General features: G+C 49.8%; 1 protein-coding gene across 1 annotated transcript in view; it reads right to left on the bottom strand.

Annotated features, from left to right (window-relative positions):
• Positions 1-18,608, bottom strand: part of BMP7 (bone morphogenetic protein 7) — a 101,814-nt gene that overhangs the window by 37,723 nt on the left and 45,483 nt on the right. Inside the window, exon 3 of the mRNA XM_017852137.1 lies at positions 2,614-2,762. Coding sequence (XP_017707626.1) covers positions 2,614-2,762 — 149 coding nt within the window. The remainder of the gene's footprint in view (positions 1-2,613; positions 2,763-18,608) is intronic.

Here is an 18,608-nt window from a genome sequence, read left to right as displayed (position 1 = left end):
TCCACCTGCCTCGGCCTCCCAAAGTGCTGGGATTACAGGCGTGAGCCACTGTGCCTGGCCAAGCTCTACTGTCTTAATCCACGTGGCAAAATCCAGCATACGCAAAGTAAAAATTAAACTGAAAAACTGGGGAAATGTTTGCTGCTCAAACTGCAAAGAACCAAAATCGTATAGAAAAAGACCAAAACCTACCAGAACAATGGGCAGAGGATATGAACATACCATGTGTAGGAAGAAACTGCAAATGGCACACATGAAAAAAATTCCCCACCTCACACAGAATAAGAAAAAAAGCAAACTCAGGCTACAAGATACCATTTGTTATCTGTTGGACTAGCAAAAATCTACGTTTGAGAACTTGAACTGGCAACAATGGGAAAACAGGCATCCTCACGCACTGCTGGTGGAGACGCAAGTGGAATGGCCTCTAAAGAGGCCAAACTGACATTATCTATCAAAACTACAAATAGGGTGCAGCACACCAGCATGGCACAAGTATACATATGTAACAAACCTGCACGTTATGCACATGTACCCTAGAATTTAAAGTAAAAAAAAAAAAAAAAAAAAAAAAAAACCCACTACAAATAGGCCAGGCACGGCGGCTCGTGCCTGTAATCCTGCACTTCAGGAAGCCAAGGCGGGCAGATTCCCTGAGGTCAGGAGTTCAAGACCAGCCTGACCAACACGGTAAAACACTGTCTCTACTAAAAATAGAAAAAGTAGCCAGGTGTGGTGGCAGGTGCCTGTAGTCCCAGCTACTCAAGCAGCTGAAGCAGGAGAATCACTTGAACTTAGGAGGCAGAGGTTATAGTGAGCCGAGATCGTGCCATTGCACTCCAACCTGGGCAACACAGTGAGACTCCATCTCAAAAAACAAAAACAAAAACAAAAAACAAAACAAGAAAACAAAAAAAAAACTACAAATAGACAACACCACCTTCAGGAACTGGTCCTGGAGTTACACTCAAATGAAAAATGACCTACACACCGAGGTTTCCCACTGAAGCCCTGGTTTGTGAGACCAAAAGACTAGAAAACACCTAGGCATCCATCCCAGGAGAGCTGGGTAAGTCAGTTATGATGATGATGGTGGTGGTGATGATGATGATGATGATGACTGCTCTCCTTTACATGTGTATGACAATTAGGTCCTGTTCTAAGCCTCATTACTCAAAGCATGGTCCAAGGACCAGCAGCTTCTGTTACCTGGTGGCTGTCTGAAAACACAGACTCCTCTGCCCCAGGCCAGCTGAATCAGAATCTGCATTTTACCAAGATGCCTGGGAAAATCCCATGCACATTAAGGCACTATTTTTAAAAACTCTTCCCATAATAACCCATTACATCTTGTAACAACCCAATAGCCCAAACCCTCTCATCACCTGCATGCTGGAGATGAGAAAGCCCAGGCTCTGACAGGTTAGGGAAATTGTCCAACGCCACAGTGTGTGTGGGTGGCAGAGCTACATGGACACAAAACACATGGAACAAGGAAGCTCTTTAATGGCTGACAGGACCAATCTCTGAGATAAGTCATCAGTTGGAGAACACTGTATATGCCAGGCCACCATTTATGGGAGGGGGAAAAACTGAAAGCTGAATCTCCATGTAATTTCTGAAATACCCAGAGAGCATCTCTGAAAAGAAGGAAACAGCAATTGTCCCTGGGAAGTGGAACTCAGCAGCTGGAGAAGAAAGTGGGAGGGAAACTATTTCGTGTTACACATGTATCGCTCATAGCTCCAAAGGCAAACATTGCAAAGGTGTTTATTTAAAAATAAATGAAAAAAAATGTTTGTTCATAAAACTGGTGGAAGGAAGAAGCTACACAGCTGGAAACCATCACCACTGAATTTTAAGCAAAGTCAAGCTACAAGATACCATTTGTTATCTGTTTGGGGTGGGGGAAAATTAGCATAGAGAAGCCCATTCCCACTTCCCCACTCACCATCCTTCCTTCTTCCCTTCTCAAAGGAGGCAGAACTGTGGTGGGAATGAGAGGTGTGGGGGAGGGCAGACTCACAGTGGATTCTCCAGGAACTGGGGACTCAGACCCACATTCAGGTTCTAATGTGGAAGGGACTAATGCCTTGCATGAGGGCAACTTTGTCCCACAGGGGACAATCTGGCGATGTCTGGAGACATTTTTGGGTGTCACAACTGGGAGATGCTACTAGCATCTAGTGAGTAAGAGACCAGGGATGCTGCTAAACACCCTGCAGTTCACGGACAGTCCAGAATGTCCTGTGTCCGGTGGTGTCACCTTGGAGCTCTAGTTAAAGTGCAGGTTCTGATGCAGCAGGTCTGGGAAGGGCCCAGGATTATGCATTTCTCATAAGAGGGCTGCCCTCACCCCTGCTGATGTAGGACCACCCTTTGTGTAATGAAGCCTTACCCAATTCTGCTATGGCCAAACATGTAATGTTCTCATGGAAAGAGGGGAAGGGGCTGCTTCCGGTTTGGATCAAAAGGCTGCACATGGAGTACTGGTTGGGAGGGGTGGGGAAGCCTGTTTATAGTGAGGCAAGCATGAGCACTGCTGACACCCTCCTGAAGTCCAGGAGCACAGGCTGCATTAGGACTGGTGGTGGCAGTGGCCGGGGGACTCACCATCCAGCGTCTCCACCGAGAGCTGCAGGCCCAGGTTGTGCCGCGGATTGACCACCCAGTGGTTGCTGGTGGCTGTGATGTCGAACACCAGCCAGCCCTCCTCCGAGGCCCAGAGGGTGCGGCTGTCGAGCAGGAAGAGATCCGATTCCCTGCGAGAGAGGAGGAGAGACACAGGCTTTGCGTCAGCCAGGTCACAGCTCAGCTTCCCCAACAGATGGGAAGCAGAGCCTCATGGGGTGGGAGGGGAGGGAAAGAGTCCACTGGTCCCCCACAAGTGGGAACATCAGACCAAGATCCAGGCACAAAGACCCCTCAGTAGTTGTGGTGAGGAAAGAGAGTGCAGAAGAGCTACAAAGAGACACATGCAGGGAACAGGCAGCTGTTACAAGGCAATATCACCCCACAAATTGTTAGGGGCATCCCAGCAGGACAGAGTACAGGAAGACAGGGATTATGCAGCCTCCGTGTTGCTGGAAGAGTCTCAGAGAGCAGAAGTTGATAGTGACTGAACTATTCACCATGTGCCAGATACTGTCCCACAGGCTCAACACTACGCTGTCTCATTCAATTCCCACAACCCTAAGTTCATTTCCAGGACATGCACCATCTTCCTGAGCCCACCAAGAGGTAGGAGGTGAATCTCTGGACTGATGGTATTAATAGTGAAAATCCTTTCATTCTCTCTTCCTCACTTTTTACAGTAGCAAAATGGGTAAAATCATAACTCGATAGGGGATGGAGGGTGGATGGATGGGTAGATGGATAGGTGGGTGGATGGATGGGTATGTGGGTGAAAGAGTGAATGGATGAATAGGTGGGTGGATGGATGGGTACATGGGTGAATGAGTGGATGGATGGATGGATGGATGGATGGATGGATGGATGGATGGATAAGTGAATGGATGGGTAGATGAGTGGGTGGTTGGGTGGATGGGTGGATGGATGGATGAATGAGTAGATGAGTAGATGAATAAGTGGGTAGATAAGTGGATTGTTATGTTTCTGGATAGTAGAAATTTAGTATGAAAAATCTTCATAACATTTCTTGCACACTTTTAATAAAGATTCAAAGTTTCAATACTTTAAGTCCTTTAATAGCCAACTAGAATGTTTATACCTGTGTTGTACCAGAAACCAAGGCATAATGATGAACAACGTGACACTGGTCCCTGCCCCAGGGCAACAACAGTCTCTATCATACCTGGAGTTATCTAATCTTCCTGGGGATTACAGTGAATCTTCTCTGCTCACACGTAAAGATGTCAGACATACCCTTTATGGAGCACTTACCATGTGCCAGGCTCCGGGTTGAAATGCCTGAGCAGTCTCATGTCACTTAGTTCTTACAATACTATGTGGGGTAGATAATATTCCCCATGCCATTGTGCAGAACTCAAAACTGAGGCTCCGAAAGTTTGAGTTATTTGCCCAGGGTTATACCACTAGGACAGTCCAGGCAGGACTGGAAACCAACCAGGCTACCTGCAAGCCCAAGCTTGCAAGCATACACAAAGACAGTTCTTCTGGACACTGCCTTTTCAGAGCCTTTCACCAGTCAACCTCATTGGAATGTAACCCACTAAACCACAGGCAGGAGCTGAGCCACCGATGTCCCTTTGATGAGGCACACATCTCCAGTTGGCTCCAGCCCCCAGCTCTCCCTACTAACACTGTGGAAAACCACCCCTATTTATCTTCCTGTCTGACCTGGACAACTCTAGGTTTGTGAGGTCTGCTAGATCATCCTTCTGCTGCATGCCATAATCTGTCAGACATTCATCAGGCACATCAATGTGAACAAGGCTCAGAGAAAGCACATGGGAAACAGATCTGTAATGTTAGTGAGTACTGGGAGATTAACAGACCCAGAGAACCCTACACAGGGAAGAAGAACCAGCGTCAGAAACAGACAGGAACCAAGGCAGGTGCGAGGGCACAGGGCAATTTTCTCAGGCACAAGCACAGAAGGAACAAATCGGAGCTGCTTTTCCCTCTGGGCCTCTCTCCATCCAAAACTCTGGGGGAGAGAATCCAGTTGGCCCAGTCAAGTCATGTGCCCATTCCTAGCCATGGGAGGGTGGGCACCCCACAGCAATGGACAGCATCACCAGGACCAAAGATGGGGGCAGGAGTCACCTCATCCCATGCCCCCCCCAAACTCTCCTTTTTAACAACCCCCAGAACCTGATTCAGAAAATGCTTAATTCTGTTATCGCTGTGGTTTCAATGTTTTGTCCTTCCCAAGACTCATGTTGAAAATCCCCAATGCATCATTATTAAGAGCTGGGCCCTTTAGGAGGTGATTAGGCCATTGGGGATGGATTGATGTATTTATGAACGAGTTTGGGAAAGTCTGGTCCCTTTTTGCGTTTCCACCTTCGGCTACGTGAGGACACGGCAACAAGGGGTCATCTTGAAGCAGAGGGCAGCCTTCACCAGACACTGACCCTGCCGGACTTCCCAGTCTCCAGGACTATGAGGAATGAGGTTTTTGTTTTTGTTTTTTAAAGATTATAAAGGACTCATTCCTCTCTCAAGCACAGAGAGATGACAGAAGCAAGGAAGTCTTTTTAGAGCCACACAGGACTTTGAAGACCCTAAGTTTGCCTTTCACATCCAAACTGAATCAAAATAATGAGATGATTTTTCATGACTCATTAACTTCTTCTTCCCCATGCTCTTTTAGAGATAGTTTCAGGCTGGCTTTGGGGATGTCTACACAGATTTTAAACTTATAAACAAGAATTTCCTGCTGTCTTATCTCCAGTTTGCCTGGATGACTTTCCTGGCTTTGAAAAGCTACCAAGGTTGTCAATGAACCATTAGCTATTCTCAACAATTAGCAGATGAGACAAGAAGCACTACTCCAAGTTGAAACAACTTCTCCTACTGAATCAGGCTCCCAAGGCCCCTGTAGGAAATATCCACACCCCAGCACAGAAGTCACAATCCCAGGTGGTGATTTCGCTGGAAAATTGTTATTAGCAGGAAAATGTGACCAGATAATCTGGACAGGCCCTCGAGGGCAGTGAAACAATGAATGGTAACCAGGGGAACAGAGTGAGGTCTTTAAACAGAGAACGCCTCGCCAAACGATACTGAGCATTCTCTTATTGCAGGCTATGACACTGAGGCCAGATGCTACAGGCCAGCGCTGACTCATCCATGAATCAGCGTGAACGCATCAACTCCCCTCCTTCAAGTCATAGTTTGCAATGTGTCCCAGGCACGTTTAGGAGAGCCAAATCTTCATTGGAAGGCACCGGGAGACAGGAGCCTTGCTGAGATGGGTCAAGTGTGAGATGCTAACACGGGCTTTGCTTTCAGACTGAGAGCCCAGGTGTGAGGTTGGACCTCATGGAAAGGACAAGGAAGGAATTACTCAGCAGCCAGGTCCAGTCTGACAGCTGGGAGAGGGGGAATTTCTAGCTGCCACCTCGAGCATCATAAAAGAACACTGGTTCTTACAACCAGGAGAGCACTGAAGGAGCCCTTTGTGACATTTTTATTTACCTTGAACACATTGGCCTCCCTGGCCCAGCCCAGGTGAGAGAAGAGGCAGGGAAGGCTCAGGGTGAAAGGCCTTGAGGAACCTAAATGCGTTCTTTCACCTTCGCCACTGCTGAGAATCTCCGTGCTTTCCACACTTCGGTTCTCCGAATCTCCCCACCAGCCCTTTGAAATGGTCAAAGTCCTGTTACCGTTTTACAGATGAGAAAAGTCGGGGTCAGTGAAAAGAAGCCAATTGTTTGCAGTGACACACCTGATAAGTGGCAGAACCAGGCGACAGTGCAGGAAACCTGACTCAAGAACCTGAACGCTTAAACCCTGCCACCTCCTTCACTCACCTGGGGACAAGAGACACATAGGAATATGTCGAATCCTGTATGATACGTGTTGTCATCACAGACAGAGAAAATACTAGAGAGGGATGAAACCCGGGTGATGGAGAAGGGATAAGGCAAGGTTATGCCAGATAATTCCTGTGTCTTGGTTTCCTCTTAAGTAAAATGAGAATAATGCCATCTTTTTCAATGATTAGGAAGAGCCAAGTTAAGACCAGCCTGGCAGCAAACTCCCAGATGCTCCTGAAATATAGTTATTACAAGGTGTATCAGTGTTGGTGTCTGTTCTCTGCTAAACTTCAGGAAATCCTAGGATGGGGACTTTACATGTCTTGGCCCCAGAGGTTACGTGACTTGCCCACAGTTCTCCAGTCAACAGACCACATGTCCCTTCCAAGCACGTTTACCTTGGACTCCAAAATCTGTCAGAAAAGTGTACTATGTTCACAGTAGTGTTAGATTTTCTGCAAATACAGCTACCAATAATTCCTTGTCTCTGTACGCAGATGCTGCTGTCCCATAAACTTGTGGAGTCTGTTCCCTACCTCTGAAGTCTGGACTGACCATGTAATCTGCTGTGACCAGTAGGACCCAGTGGAACTAAGGCCCTGCCAGGCTCAGGATTAGGATTTAAGAAGCCTATCATTTCTATGTTTGCCCTCTGGGAAGCAAGCCACTGAATCGAGAAATCTGACTACACTGCTAAAGGAAGAGACCACATGGAGGGGAAGGAGGCACAGGCCATGGAGGATAAGGATCTATAAACCAGAGAGAGAGAGAGAGAGAGAGAAACCAAGTCAATCCCCAGTGAGGTGCCATCTCGGGCCTTCCAGACCTAGTCAAGCTCCTAGCTCCATCAGTAACCACAGAAGACACCAGAAAGAGTAGAAGAACCACCCAGCTAAGCCCTGCCTAAATTCCTGAGCAATAAAACAATGTTGTTTTAAGCCACTACATGTGAGTGGTTAGTTTCAGAGATACATAACCCAAACAACAGTCACATTGTTTATAACAGAAAAACTGAAAACTAACCATCCAGTGAGAGGGACTGGTAAAAACATTATGGCACGTCCAAGGCAACAAAGCCCTGCACAGTCGCTTCAAAGGACCATATAAAGCTACACTTGTTGACAAGGTGGAAATATGATAGGAAAGTGTTTAAGAAACAGAATTTGTAGGATGTAAACTTCTGGGAAAATGCAAAATGCAAAAATTGGTGCAAAAAAAGAAATGAAAATTTTGATTTGCCCAAAAGAAATTGAAATAGGAAGGTCTTTCCCACCCCCATACCCCAGTTGGTTTTATAACCACAAATTTTGCAAATTACCAACAGATAATTCTTTCTTATATAATTTGATCAAGAACATCGAAGAGGGAGAGTTTGAAACCCATATTGTAAAGCTAGCATGCCACTGACTCCCAAAATAGAGAAGGCTAATTTGAACAGATGTTTTCCTAAAGAAGACGTGCAAATGGCCAGTGAGCCATGAAAAGATGCTAAACATCATCAACCATTAGGGAAACACAAATTGAAACCACAGTGAGACAGCACTTCACACCCACTAGGATGACCAGAGCCAAAACCACAGATGATAACTAGTGTTACTGGCAAGGACGTGGAGAAAGTAGAACTCTCATACACTAATGGTAGGATTGGAAAACGGGGCAACCACTCTGAAAAACAGTATGGTGGTGTCTCAAAATGTCAGATGTAGAATTACCATGTGACCCAGCAATTCAACTACTCACAGAAGCAATTAAAATATATGTGCACCCAAAATCTTACACACCAATGTTCATAGCAGGATTATTCACAGCCAAAAAGGTAGAAACAGCAAAGTGTCCATCAACTCACGAACAGATAAACAAAATACAGTAAATTGATACAACAGAATATTATTTGCATTAAAAACTGAAGTTCTGATAAAGGCTACAACACAGATGAATCTTGAAATCATTATGCTAAGAAAAAGAAGTCAGACTCAAAAGATTGCATAGTGTATGAGTCCATTTCTATGAAATGTCCCAAATAGGCAAATCCATAAAGACAGAAAGTAGGGCCAGGTATGGTGGCTCACACCTATAATCTCAGCACTTTGGGAGTTAGAGGTGGGCAGATTGCTTGAGACCAGGAGTTCAAGACCAGACTGGGCAAGATGGCAAAACCCCGTCTCTACAAAAAATATAAAAATTGGCCAGGCACAGTGACTCATGTCTATAATCCCAGCACTTTGGGAGGCCAAGGCAGGCGGATCACCTGAGGTTGGGAGTTCAAGACCAGCCTGACCAACATGGAGAAACTCCATCTCTACTAAATTAAGCCATTGTACTCCAACCTGGGAAACAAGAGCGAAACTCCATCTCATAAATAAATAAATAAATAAATAAAATATATATAAATTAACCAGGCATGGTGGTACATGCCTGTAGTCCCAGCTACTTGAGAGGCTGAGGCAGGAGAATCGCTTGAGCCCAGGAGGCGGAGGCTGCAGTGAGCTGTGATCACGCTACTGCACTCCAGCCTGAGTGATGGAGGGAGACCCCATCTCAAAAAAGAAGAGAAAAAAAGAAAGATGAGTGGCTGCCAACAGCTAGAGAGATAGGGAAAATGGGGGTAACTGTTAGTGGGTATGGAGTTTCCTTTCAGGGTGATGGAAACATTCTAACATTAGACAGTGGTGTTGGTTGCACAACTCAGAATGTACCAAAAACCACTGAATTATACACTTTATATCTTAATAAAGTTATTTTTTGAAAATGGGTAAGACCAATCTAAGCCCCAAACATAGTGCCCCAAATATAGGTGCCATTATGCTAATAATTGTTTTAAAGTATACACACATCTGCATGAAACATTTATATGCATACAGACCAGAGTGGCAGCAGCAATTCACTGAAATATTTTGCTTCCCTTTACAAGCTAACACATGTCTCAATTTAGTAAGCACGTCCTATTTCTGGAAAAAGCTAGATCTGTATGGGGCAACATATTTCCATGTTATACTTGATCAGCAGAACAAACCTAGGTAAGGTGGCAAGCCTGGCTCTCACCTTCTTTCCTGGGTTCGGACAGTTTTTGTCCCTCCTCTAATCTCACAGAAAGGCAGCAGAGCCAGGAGACAGGCCACACGTCTTTTGTCTATAAACTTGATGATCCTTCCACTTTCTCAGGCTGTTTCTGATTAAAGAAATAGCAAGACCCCAAAAGTCGTCTTCTCTTCTCTTCTGAAATTGGGTTCTCCCATAGCCCTGCTCTACAAGGCATGAGCCGCTGGTGACCCCGATGCCGCAGCACTGAGAGACGTTAATATTTAACCACCAGCCTGGGGACAGTGCGTTGCTGGGCTTTCAGGTGCCTCCTCCCAGGGACACCCAGGTGAACCAGCTGAAATCTAATTCTAGAGGGAGCAGGAGGAGGAACCGCATATCCCCAGGCTCATTTCCACTGTCTCCCAGCCCACCTTCCCCTGGAAAGTTCTACCACAATGGAAAAGGGAATATTTTAAAATCTCAAACGTGGGAAGACAGGAAGTCCTTTTTTTGGCCTCTGGTTACCTTCCTAGAGGCTATTTAGAGACTGATTCTCATGGGCCTTCACCCACCACTCCACTCCCAGGGGAGTAAGACTCCCATGTGGGATACAGGACCAGGGCCTCAGCACAAAAACAGATCCCAGGGAAGCTGGCCCTGAAACTCCCCCAGGGCAAAACACAGTGCAGTTAGGAGTCTGAGGATCTCTCTGGCCCTGAGGCACCCAGGCAGGCGTTGGAGCCACAGGAAACACAAATTCCAACATGGCCACGCAGTGCACACTGCCTCGTTGCCTGGGATAGTCCGTGTCCTGTCTGTGCCCACCGTCAGGGCTCCTTCAGCCTGGGCCCAGCCATCCAGGGTCTTAGGAGCAGAACAGGCCCTTGGAAATCCATTCTGGTCATTTTAATTTTCAGCTTGGAAGATCAGAGAGTTTCTGTCTTACGCATGGGCAGCTGGTGGCTGAACAAGGATTAGACACCAGTTCTGGGCCATAATTTAGGGCAGTGTAATGAAAAATCTTCTCGCCATCACAGCCTGAGAGCCAGCCTGATCTCCCTCTCTGCTACCTTCAGACATAGCCCCCCACCACCTTCAGGGAGCTGGCGCAAGCCAGGTTTGGAAGGGCTGCATTTGGAATCACCTGGCTGGTGGACAGGGGCCCTCAGTACCCTGATACCTTGTCCTGGGCACCTACTGCACACCAGTCTCTTAAGGGACACTCTCCCATCTCCAATGAGGTCAGTACAATCTGCATCCCCACTTAGTATCACCTTAATACCACCTATTACATGGGGATGGGGATTGTACCAAAAACTGAGGGGCAGGGAGGCTCAGGACAGGCCTCCACTGGGAGCAGCAGGTCCCAGGCCAAAGGTTACTCGAAGCACAGAAAGCTGTCTCCAGGGGCCCCACCCAAGTTAGAGGAGGCAGGGCAGGAGAGCACAGGGCTGGCCCAGGACCACCATCAAAAAAAGGAAAACACACTTCAGATGATACGGTAGGCAGAATAACACCCCCTCAGACACGTCCAGGTCCTGATCCCGGAAGCTGTGGGTATGTCACCTTCCAGATCCGATTCCGGAAGCTGTGGGTATGCCACCTTCCAGGTCCAATCCCAGAAGCTGTGGGTATGCCACCTCCCAGGTCCCGATCCCGGAAGCTGTGAGTATGGCACCTTCCAGGTCCCGATCTCGGAAGCTGTGGGTATGCCACCTTCCCAGAAGCTGTGGGTATGTCACCTCCCAGGTCCTGATCCCAGAAGCTGTGGGTATGCCACCTCCCAGGTCCTGATTCCAGAAGCTGTGGGTATGCCACCTCCCAGGTCTGATCCCGGAAGCTGTGAGTATGCCACCTTCCAGGTCTGATCCCGGAAGCTGTGGGCATGCCACCTTCCCAGAAGCTGTGGGTATGCCACCTCCCAGGTCCTGATCCCAGAAGCTGTGGGTATGCCACCTTCTACGTCCTGATCCCGGAAGCTGTGGGTATGCCACCTTCCACAGCAGCAGGGACTGTGCGGATGCGATGAAAGATTTTTGAGTTGGGAGATTATCCTGGATTATCCTGATGGGCCCAAAAGAATCATAAGGGTCCTGATAACGGGGAAGGCAGGAGGCCAGAGAATAAGAGGTGACAGTGAAAGCAGGGAACAGTGTGGTGTGACTGCGGCTGGGGACCTTGAGCCAAGAAAGGGGGCTCTGTCTCCTAGAAGCCAGAAAAGGCAAGGAAACAGATCCTCCCCTAGGCCCTCCAGAAAAGATGCAGCCCTATGGACACCCTGATGCGGGCCTAGTAAAACCCATTTCAGACTTTAGACCTCCCAAACTCTAAGAGAATAAATGTGTGTTGTCTTAAGCCACTAAGTTGGCGGTCACTTGTTACAGCAGCTAGAGGAACGAATAGTTTCTCTCCTGAGATCCACACTGAAACGCCTCCTCTCCACAGGTGCTCTGCTAGGAGCCAGAGACACAACAGCAGCCAGAGATGGAGCTCCGGGTCCAGAGGCTGGGCGTGCGTAGCACAAAAGAGGGTCATTCAAACCCTAATTAAGTGGCGTGAAGGAGGGAAGAGTCCTCTGGGTGAGCAAGACAAAAGAAAAGGACTAGATGTGAGGTGTGAGGGTGTGCGGGAAGGACGTTCCACAGAAACATCTCCTGTCGGGGGTCAGAGGATGAGCAGCGCTAACACAGCTAAAAGGGCAGGGAAAAGCGTTCCTGGCAGAGAGAACTGAATATAGAAATCATGATGAGAAAGTAGCGAGGAGAGAGCACAGGTACATGATGTCCCCTGCAGGGCCTCTGGCCGGGGGAGGTCAGGTCTTGCTGAGCGCTGGGAAGCCGGGAGGAGTTCTAAGCAGGGGTGGAGATCACAGGCTTTGCCACTCGCAGACCCAGCTGACTCTCCCCGACCGCTAGTCTGACTCTCACCCTCGCCTCACCCTGCTGCTCTTTGGAAAACTGCAGGCTGGACATTCTGAAGGCCTGCGTGTTGTGAATAGTTGCTGGGCCGCAAGGATATTCCTCAGAAGAAAAGGAGCAAGAGAGCGAGCCAGCGAGCGCAGCCAGAGCATTCCCAGGCTAGCATGATGTCATGGAGGGAGCACAGGCTTGTGGCTGTGGTGTCAGGCCGGGAAACTGCAACCCGCCGCGCACCTGGAGTCAGCCCAGCAGCAACCCCGGCCTGCAGGGAAGCCCGGGAAGGAGATCAAAGGAGCCCAGGAGGAAGCCGGCCCCACCCTGGCAGCCAGCTCCCGGGTCCAAGGGGTGCCCCTCCTGAGCTGTAGGCTGGGCAGGACCCAGCCCAGGGCCCAGGCTCCCCCACCTCAGTTTTAAGGAATGCCCTACTTTCCTGCCAAATCATAGAACGGTCCCTGGCATCCCCCAGACAGGAAGATGAAGTCAGGGAGGTCCAAGGCTTTTTTAAAACACACTTTCTTGAAAACGGTGTATATCCAGGAAGTCTAAAATTAAAGCTCTGGGGAGTAAGGTGGAAAAATACAGAAAGAGGCACAATATCCTCCTGCCCCAGACGGAGCTCCGGTGGCCACCCACGGCCCTCTCACCCACCCCACGGCTGTCTGTCTCCCTCTGGGCAGGGCTAGCTGACTGCGGACAGCACCCGCCCAGCCACTCATGGGAAGGTCAGGAAGACGCCCATCCAGCGCCCGGAGGCCAGCATTGTCACAGTCAGAAAGCGAGTCAGTGGCCCTTATGTTCTAGCCCTCAGTTTCTCCACCCACAAGACAAAGGGTTTGGAGTTTTTCAAGATCTCAAAAACTGCAACTTATTAATAGGATAGCTAAGAGAGGAAAATGGGAGGGTCAAAAATCCAAAATGCACTGTGGTGAAATAAGGTGGGGAAGCGCCACACGACACATTGCTCCTTAGAGATGTCATCATGCACCTTAGCTCTTTAAAGGCTCTGAGAAGTCCTGCTGCAAAGAAATGTCTGCTCCGGCAATGGAGCACAGTCATGAGTCGTTCAAACTTGTGTCTAGGTGCGGATCACAGAGGCAGGGGGTCAAGAGGGACGAGAATCATGGTGACAAATGGAAGGCTCTCCCTCGTTTGAGACACAGCCACCAGCAGAGACAATCAGGAGGTCAGGGGCCCGGAGTCCTCTCTGTGATGAAATCCCCAGAGTGGTCCTCTGTTCCCACAGTGGGTGCTCAGGGATGGAGGCTGTAGGGCTCCAGGCTCTGGGTTGAGGAAAATTGGAATTAAATCTCAGTGGAGTAACCCTGAGCAAGTCGGCCTCTGCCCATCAGGTTCTTAAGTTTATAAAATGGAGGTAGCCATGAGGATTGTTCTGAGAATGAGTTAAATGGAAAGATACGCTCAAGACGCCAGCTCAGAGCCACATACTCAAGGCTCTTAGCTGGTTGGAGCAAACCTCAATGTCAGCGTGAATCTTCCACCACGGGATTCAAGCTGCCTCGGCTTTTAAAGCAAGATCACAACTGCAGCAAGCTGACCCCGACTCAAGATGGAACCATCTCAGAACAAGGCCCCGAGCGAGCTCACGGAACCCTATGGCACCTGAGAGGCAGGCACTGTTGTTCTCTCTCACAGGTGGGAGACTGAGGCTCAGGGAAATGCAGATAGTGAATGGAGCCAGCCCAGAGCCCTGTCCAGCAAAGCGCCAGCCCTGCACGGTGATGGTTTGATGGCGGAGGGAGAGCTGCCACCCAGAGAACCCCGGGGGTTCCACTTCCACTCTTCTCACCCCGCACTCCCCCTGCCCCAGCAGCCTGCAGGGGCTGAGCAATTAACTTCCCTGCTTCAAACTCTTTAGCAGCTCTTAGGATAAAAAGCCAAAGCTCTCTAATGTGTTCTGTGATAAAGAAGACTATGGTACTGACAATGCAAACCGAGAAACTGGGGAGAGAGAGGAGGCATTATTATCAACTCCAGGTCACCCAACCTGTAAGGCCCTGGATGGTCTGGCCCCTGTCTCCACAGTCTCCTCCCACCCAGCCCTCCTCATCTGTGCCAGTCTCCAGCCCACCACAGCCCTTCACACATGCTGTTCCCACTGCCTGCGACACTGTTCCCTGCCTTTTCACCTCCCTCACACCTGCCCGTTCTTGAGCTCCCCAGGGAGGCGTCCACTGATGCCCTCCTACTGGCGCATCCACGTCGGACACCATCCAAGCCCAAGTCCTCTCCCCTGCGCCATCTGGGCTGGAGTTTCCATTTGTTTGTATCGTTTTTTGGGTTTTCCTCTTTCCTCGCCAGGTTTTAAGCTTTTTGTCAGCAAGAACCAGCCCTATTTTGTTCAGCCCTGCCTGGAGCAGCCTCTGCACCGGTGCTCTGCACCAAGCACACAGCTTAGCACAGAGCAGGCCTTGGATGCACACTGGACAAACGTGCTGGTATCCTCTGCATCCTTACAGCCAGTGAGGTTTTCCGGGTTCACTTCCAATAGTTTATATTATTAAAAAAGAAATGGTAAATACTTTTTCAGATTATTCCAGTAGCTCCAGAAATGGCTCTGACTCACAGTTCACTGGGGCCTTAGCCCACCCTCTGCCCCACTAGGCGCCCGCTCCCAGGCCATAGGCACCCAGCTGCACGTGCTAGTTGAAGGGAGACCCTCATCAGCCCCTGGGCACCTCCATACCCTCCACCTTCACAGGCCTGGCTGTGGAACCAGGGGGCGGTCAAACTACCTCAAACTGACCCCCCGCTGGAAACTGCCAGGTTGCATGGGCTTCCAGTTTAGTGCCATTTCCTGTCCCCGTCACCTCTTCAGAGCCACCTTCTTTCCTCACATCAGGAAAAAATCAAGAGGACTCAGGCAGGCAGAGAGCAACAGCTGGGAAGAAAACATGCCTCACATTTCCTTTTGGACCCGACTCTTGTCACTCTTTGCTTAAGATACCAGGGTTTGAGCCCCAGAATTTCTGGAAAACTGGAGGCTCTACCATTCCATTCAACCCAGGCATGATCCATCCGGAAACCCAGTGGAACCGAGCCGCGAGCTGGATTCCAGCCCACGGAACACATCAAGAACTCTGGGGAAACGTCAAGAACTCTGGGGGGTCCCCCCAGAAAAACCTGGGGGGCACTGCAGAGCTTCTGACGCGGCTGTGGGGGAAATCCCACACGGATGGGCAGCTCCCTGCGTCTGGCACTGTGGAGGTGGGCGGGCAGCCATGGAGGATGGGGAGACTCATCTTTCTAGACTTCCCCTGGGGGCCGCATTTCCTCCAGCCTCCAGGTCCAGACCAAAATAGAATGAGGTAAATTCAGCCCCTTTCACGCAGCACACTCAAGGAATAAACAAGCACCACAAATACAGTCTTCGAGCTGGGTCATCTTTCCAACCTCTTTTTTTTTTTTTTTTTTTTAAGAGAACCACAGGCTGTTTTAAGATTCCAAAGCAAGAGACAGAAAAAGTGCAGCAAAGCAGGGAGACAAGGGGAAAGAAACTTGACAGTGCTTTGCAGACAGAAACAAGTGACGCAATTTCCAAATTCAAGAGTCTCAAAAACAGAGGCTGGGTTGGAACCTCCAGAAAGGGCTAGAACGGGGTGTCTAAGACTTATTCTCATGGTAGCATCCTTAAGCCAGGGGGGTCCAGGAAGGGGGCAGACTGAGGACGTCCGCTTGCACTTAGTAGACCCTCACCGGGTCCCAGGACTGTGCCGGTGCCAAAGCTGCCCCTTGCCAGGGAGCCCTCCCAGCTGCCCTGTGTGGTTGACACTTGGCCTCTGTCATGCTTCAGTGACCCTAGAGGCAGATCCTGAGTCAAGGACTTGAATGCAAGTAGTTTGTCTGAGAGGTGACCCCAGGAACCACCTGGAGGGGGCGGGGAAGTGAGGCAGGCTTAGAGATCGTCAAAACAGAACACTGCAGGCCTGGGACTCAAGCCGGTCAGAACCTCCTAGAGACTATGCTCCTGAGGGGTGCACCTGAGGGCAAAGGGGGCCGTCTCCTGAGGGCGAGGGGGCCGTCCCCTGAGGGCGAGGGGGCCGTCCCCTGAGGGTGAGGGGCCGTCTCCTGAGAGTGAGGGAGCTGGGGAATTCTCCATGGGCCTTGACTCTGACTCCTCAATGGGTCAAAGAAAGCTCCCAGCAGAGCTCCCGCATAGGGAAAGGTGTGTGGGGAGGGGAAACCTAGAGGTCTGTGGCTCAGCCGGTCCATCTCTCCGAGGAGAGGTGGAGACCCTGTCCAAGGTCGCAGCTGGTGAGGCTGACGTGGCGGGAGTCGCCCCCTGAGGAGCCAGACATGGGCTGGAGGAGAAATGCTGTTTACACACATGGCAAGGACCCCTGCCAGGACAACCTGTGGTGGCATCTGCAGAGAAAAGGCTCAAACACCAGTGATGCAGGAGAAGCTGGAGGATCCCTCTTATGTCAAAGAGCAAGACTAGGGCTTCAGAGATGCTTTTCCTACTGCGCTGTGGGCCCCCACACGTGGAACACCCGAGGGGAAAGGGATGGAGGCAGGGCTCAGCTGGAGAAAGCTTTCCAAGGAGAATGACCATGACAGGTTTCTTGGGAGGCTCCTGGTTCCAGCCCTCAATCCCACTTGCAAACCTAACTCCCAAACCACCCCCACCCACCCTCTCCCACTTCTGGAACCTGTGGGTTCAACCCCAGAGCAGGAGGCTGAGCCCACTCCCTAAGCCCACAGCATGGAGAGGAAAGAGCCTGCTTTTGAGGATACCTCAAGTGCCACCTTTAAAGCACCCCTACCTAGGCCCTGGGGAAGAGTTAGGAGACGAAGAATCTTCACCCCAAAAAGGCTCTTATAATCTAGTTTCCACTCCAAAAGCAAAGCCACGTGGAGTGGTCTGTGCCAGGCACTAGGGTCACCATAGCTGAAAGCCCAGGGGTTACAAGGACTCCCGTCTGGGGACCCTGTGTGGCTGTGACCCAGGTCACCCAAGTTCAGAAGACATCGAGCCACAGTCAGAGCGTAAGGATTCGGGTTGAATTTTAAAATAGGTGGGGCTAAGATAGACCGAACAATAGTGGGAGAGGATTCTGCATCAACTCCCTAGCAAACGCTGGGTGACTGTCACCCTCAGAAACAAGCAAAGCCAGAGAAACACACAGGCAGGAGGAGCCCCAGGAGATGTGGCCACTGAAGGGTAAGTGGCGTCCTGGACAGGACAGAAGGACAAGAAGTAAAAGCAAAGGGGTCCAGAATAAATGACTGACTTTCATTAATAAAAATGCAGATACTGGGTCCTTAATTATGAAAACTGTACCCTATTTGATGTAAGGTGTTAAAACAGGGGAAACCAGGCATGTCTGCGCTTCCATGTGCTGTGTCTGTGTTTCCGAGGATCTGTCTGTGTTTCCACGTGTTTACGTGTACAGGAGACTGCTGGAAATGAGGCTGGGGCTGAAAGGTATCTGTATAAAGATATCTATCAACACAGATATCAACAGACATCTATATCCAGGGAGATGGCAAGGCCAGGGCTGACTTCATGGGCGTGTGACTCATGCAGTCACACGGGGCCCAACACACAGAAGTACTCCGAGCTTGGTTTCATGCTGTGCTGTTGCTGTCTTGAAATCCTTTATACATTTTTGACAAGGGGCCCAACATTTTCATTGTGCAGTGGGTCCCAAAAGGGACACAGCCAGTCCTGGGAGCTTGTTTTCAAACGTTAATGATGAAAACTCCATGCCCTACACCTGACTAGTTGGGGTTAAACATGGGAACCTGTATTTTTCTCTTCCGATGTATTTCCAGGAGGTTCTGACAACAGCTGGGTTTAAGCACCACCCTGGACAGATGTGTGTGAGGAGCTGCACAGCTGGTGTTTGGTGGTAGGTAGCCGTGAGCAAGGTGAATGGGAAGGTGGGAAGAAGACAGGGCGGTCGAAGGACTTCCCACTTAAGTATGTTCAGCTTCGGCTGTGTCACCCAGAGGCACCTGACATCCCTCCCTCCACCCTGTGCTTCTCAGTCAGCGCCATTCTGCACTGTCTCCTAACTCTTCCCCAGGGCCTAGTTAGAGACCCGTTAAAGATGGGACCCTGACAAGGTCTGCTGACATTTTTGGTTTCACAACTGACTGTGGGGATGTGTCATTGGCATCTGGTGGGCAGAAGCCAGGGCTCCTACTGAATGCCCTAAAATGCCCAGGATGGCCCTTA

This window comes from Rhinopithecus bieti, unplaced genomic scaffold (assembly GCF_001698545.2).
Source record: "Rhinopithecus bieti isolate Rb0 unplaced genomic scaffold, ASM169854v2 scaffold_33652, whole genome shotgun sequence".
NCBI classification, from domain to species: Eukaryota; Metazoa; Chordata; class Mammalia; order Primates; family Cercopithecidae; genus Rhinopithecus; species Rhinopithecus bieti.
The sequence above is the reverse complement of the archived record's forward strand: the minus strand, read 5'-3'. Positions and strand labels throughout refer to the sequence as shown.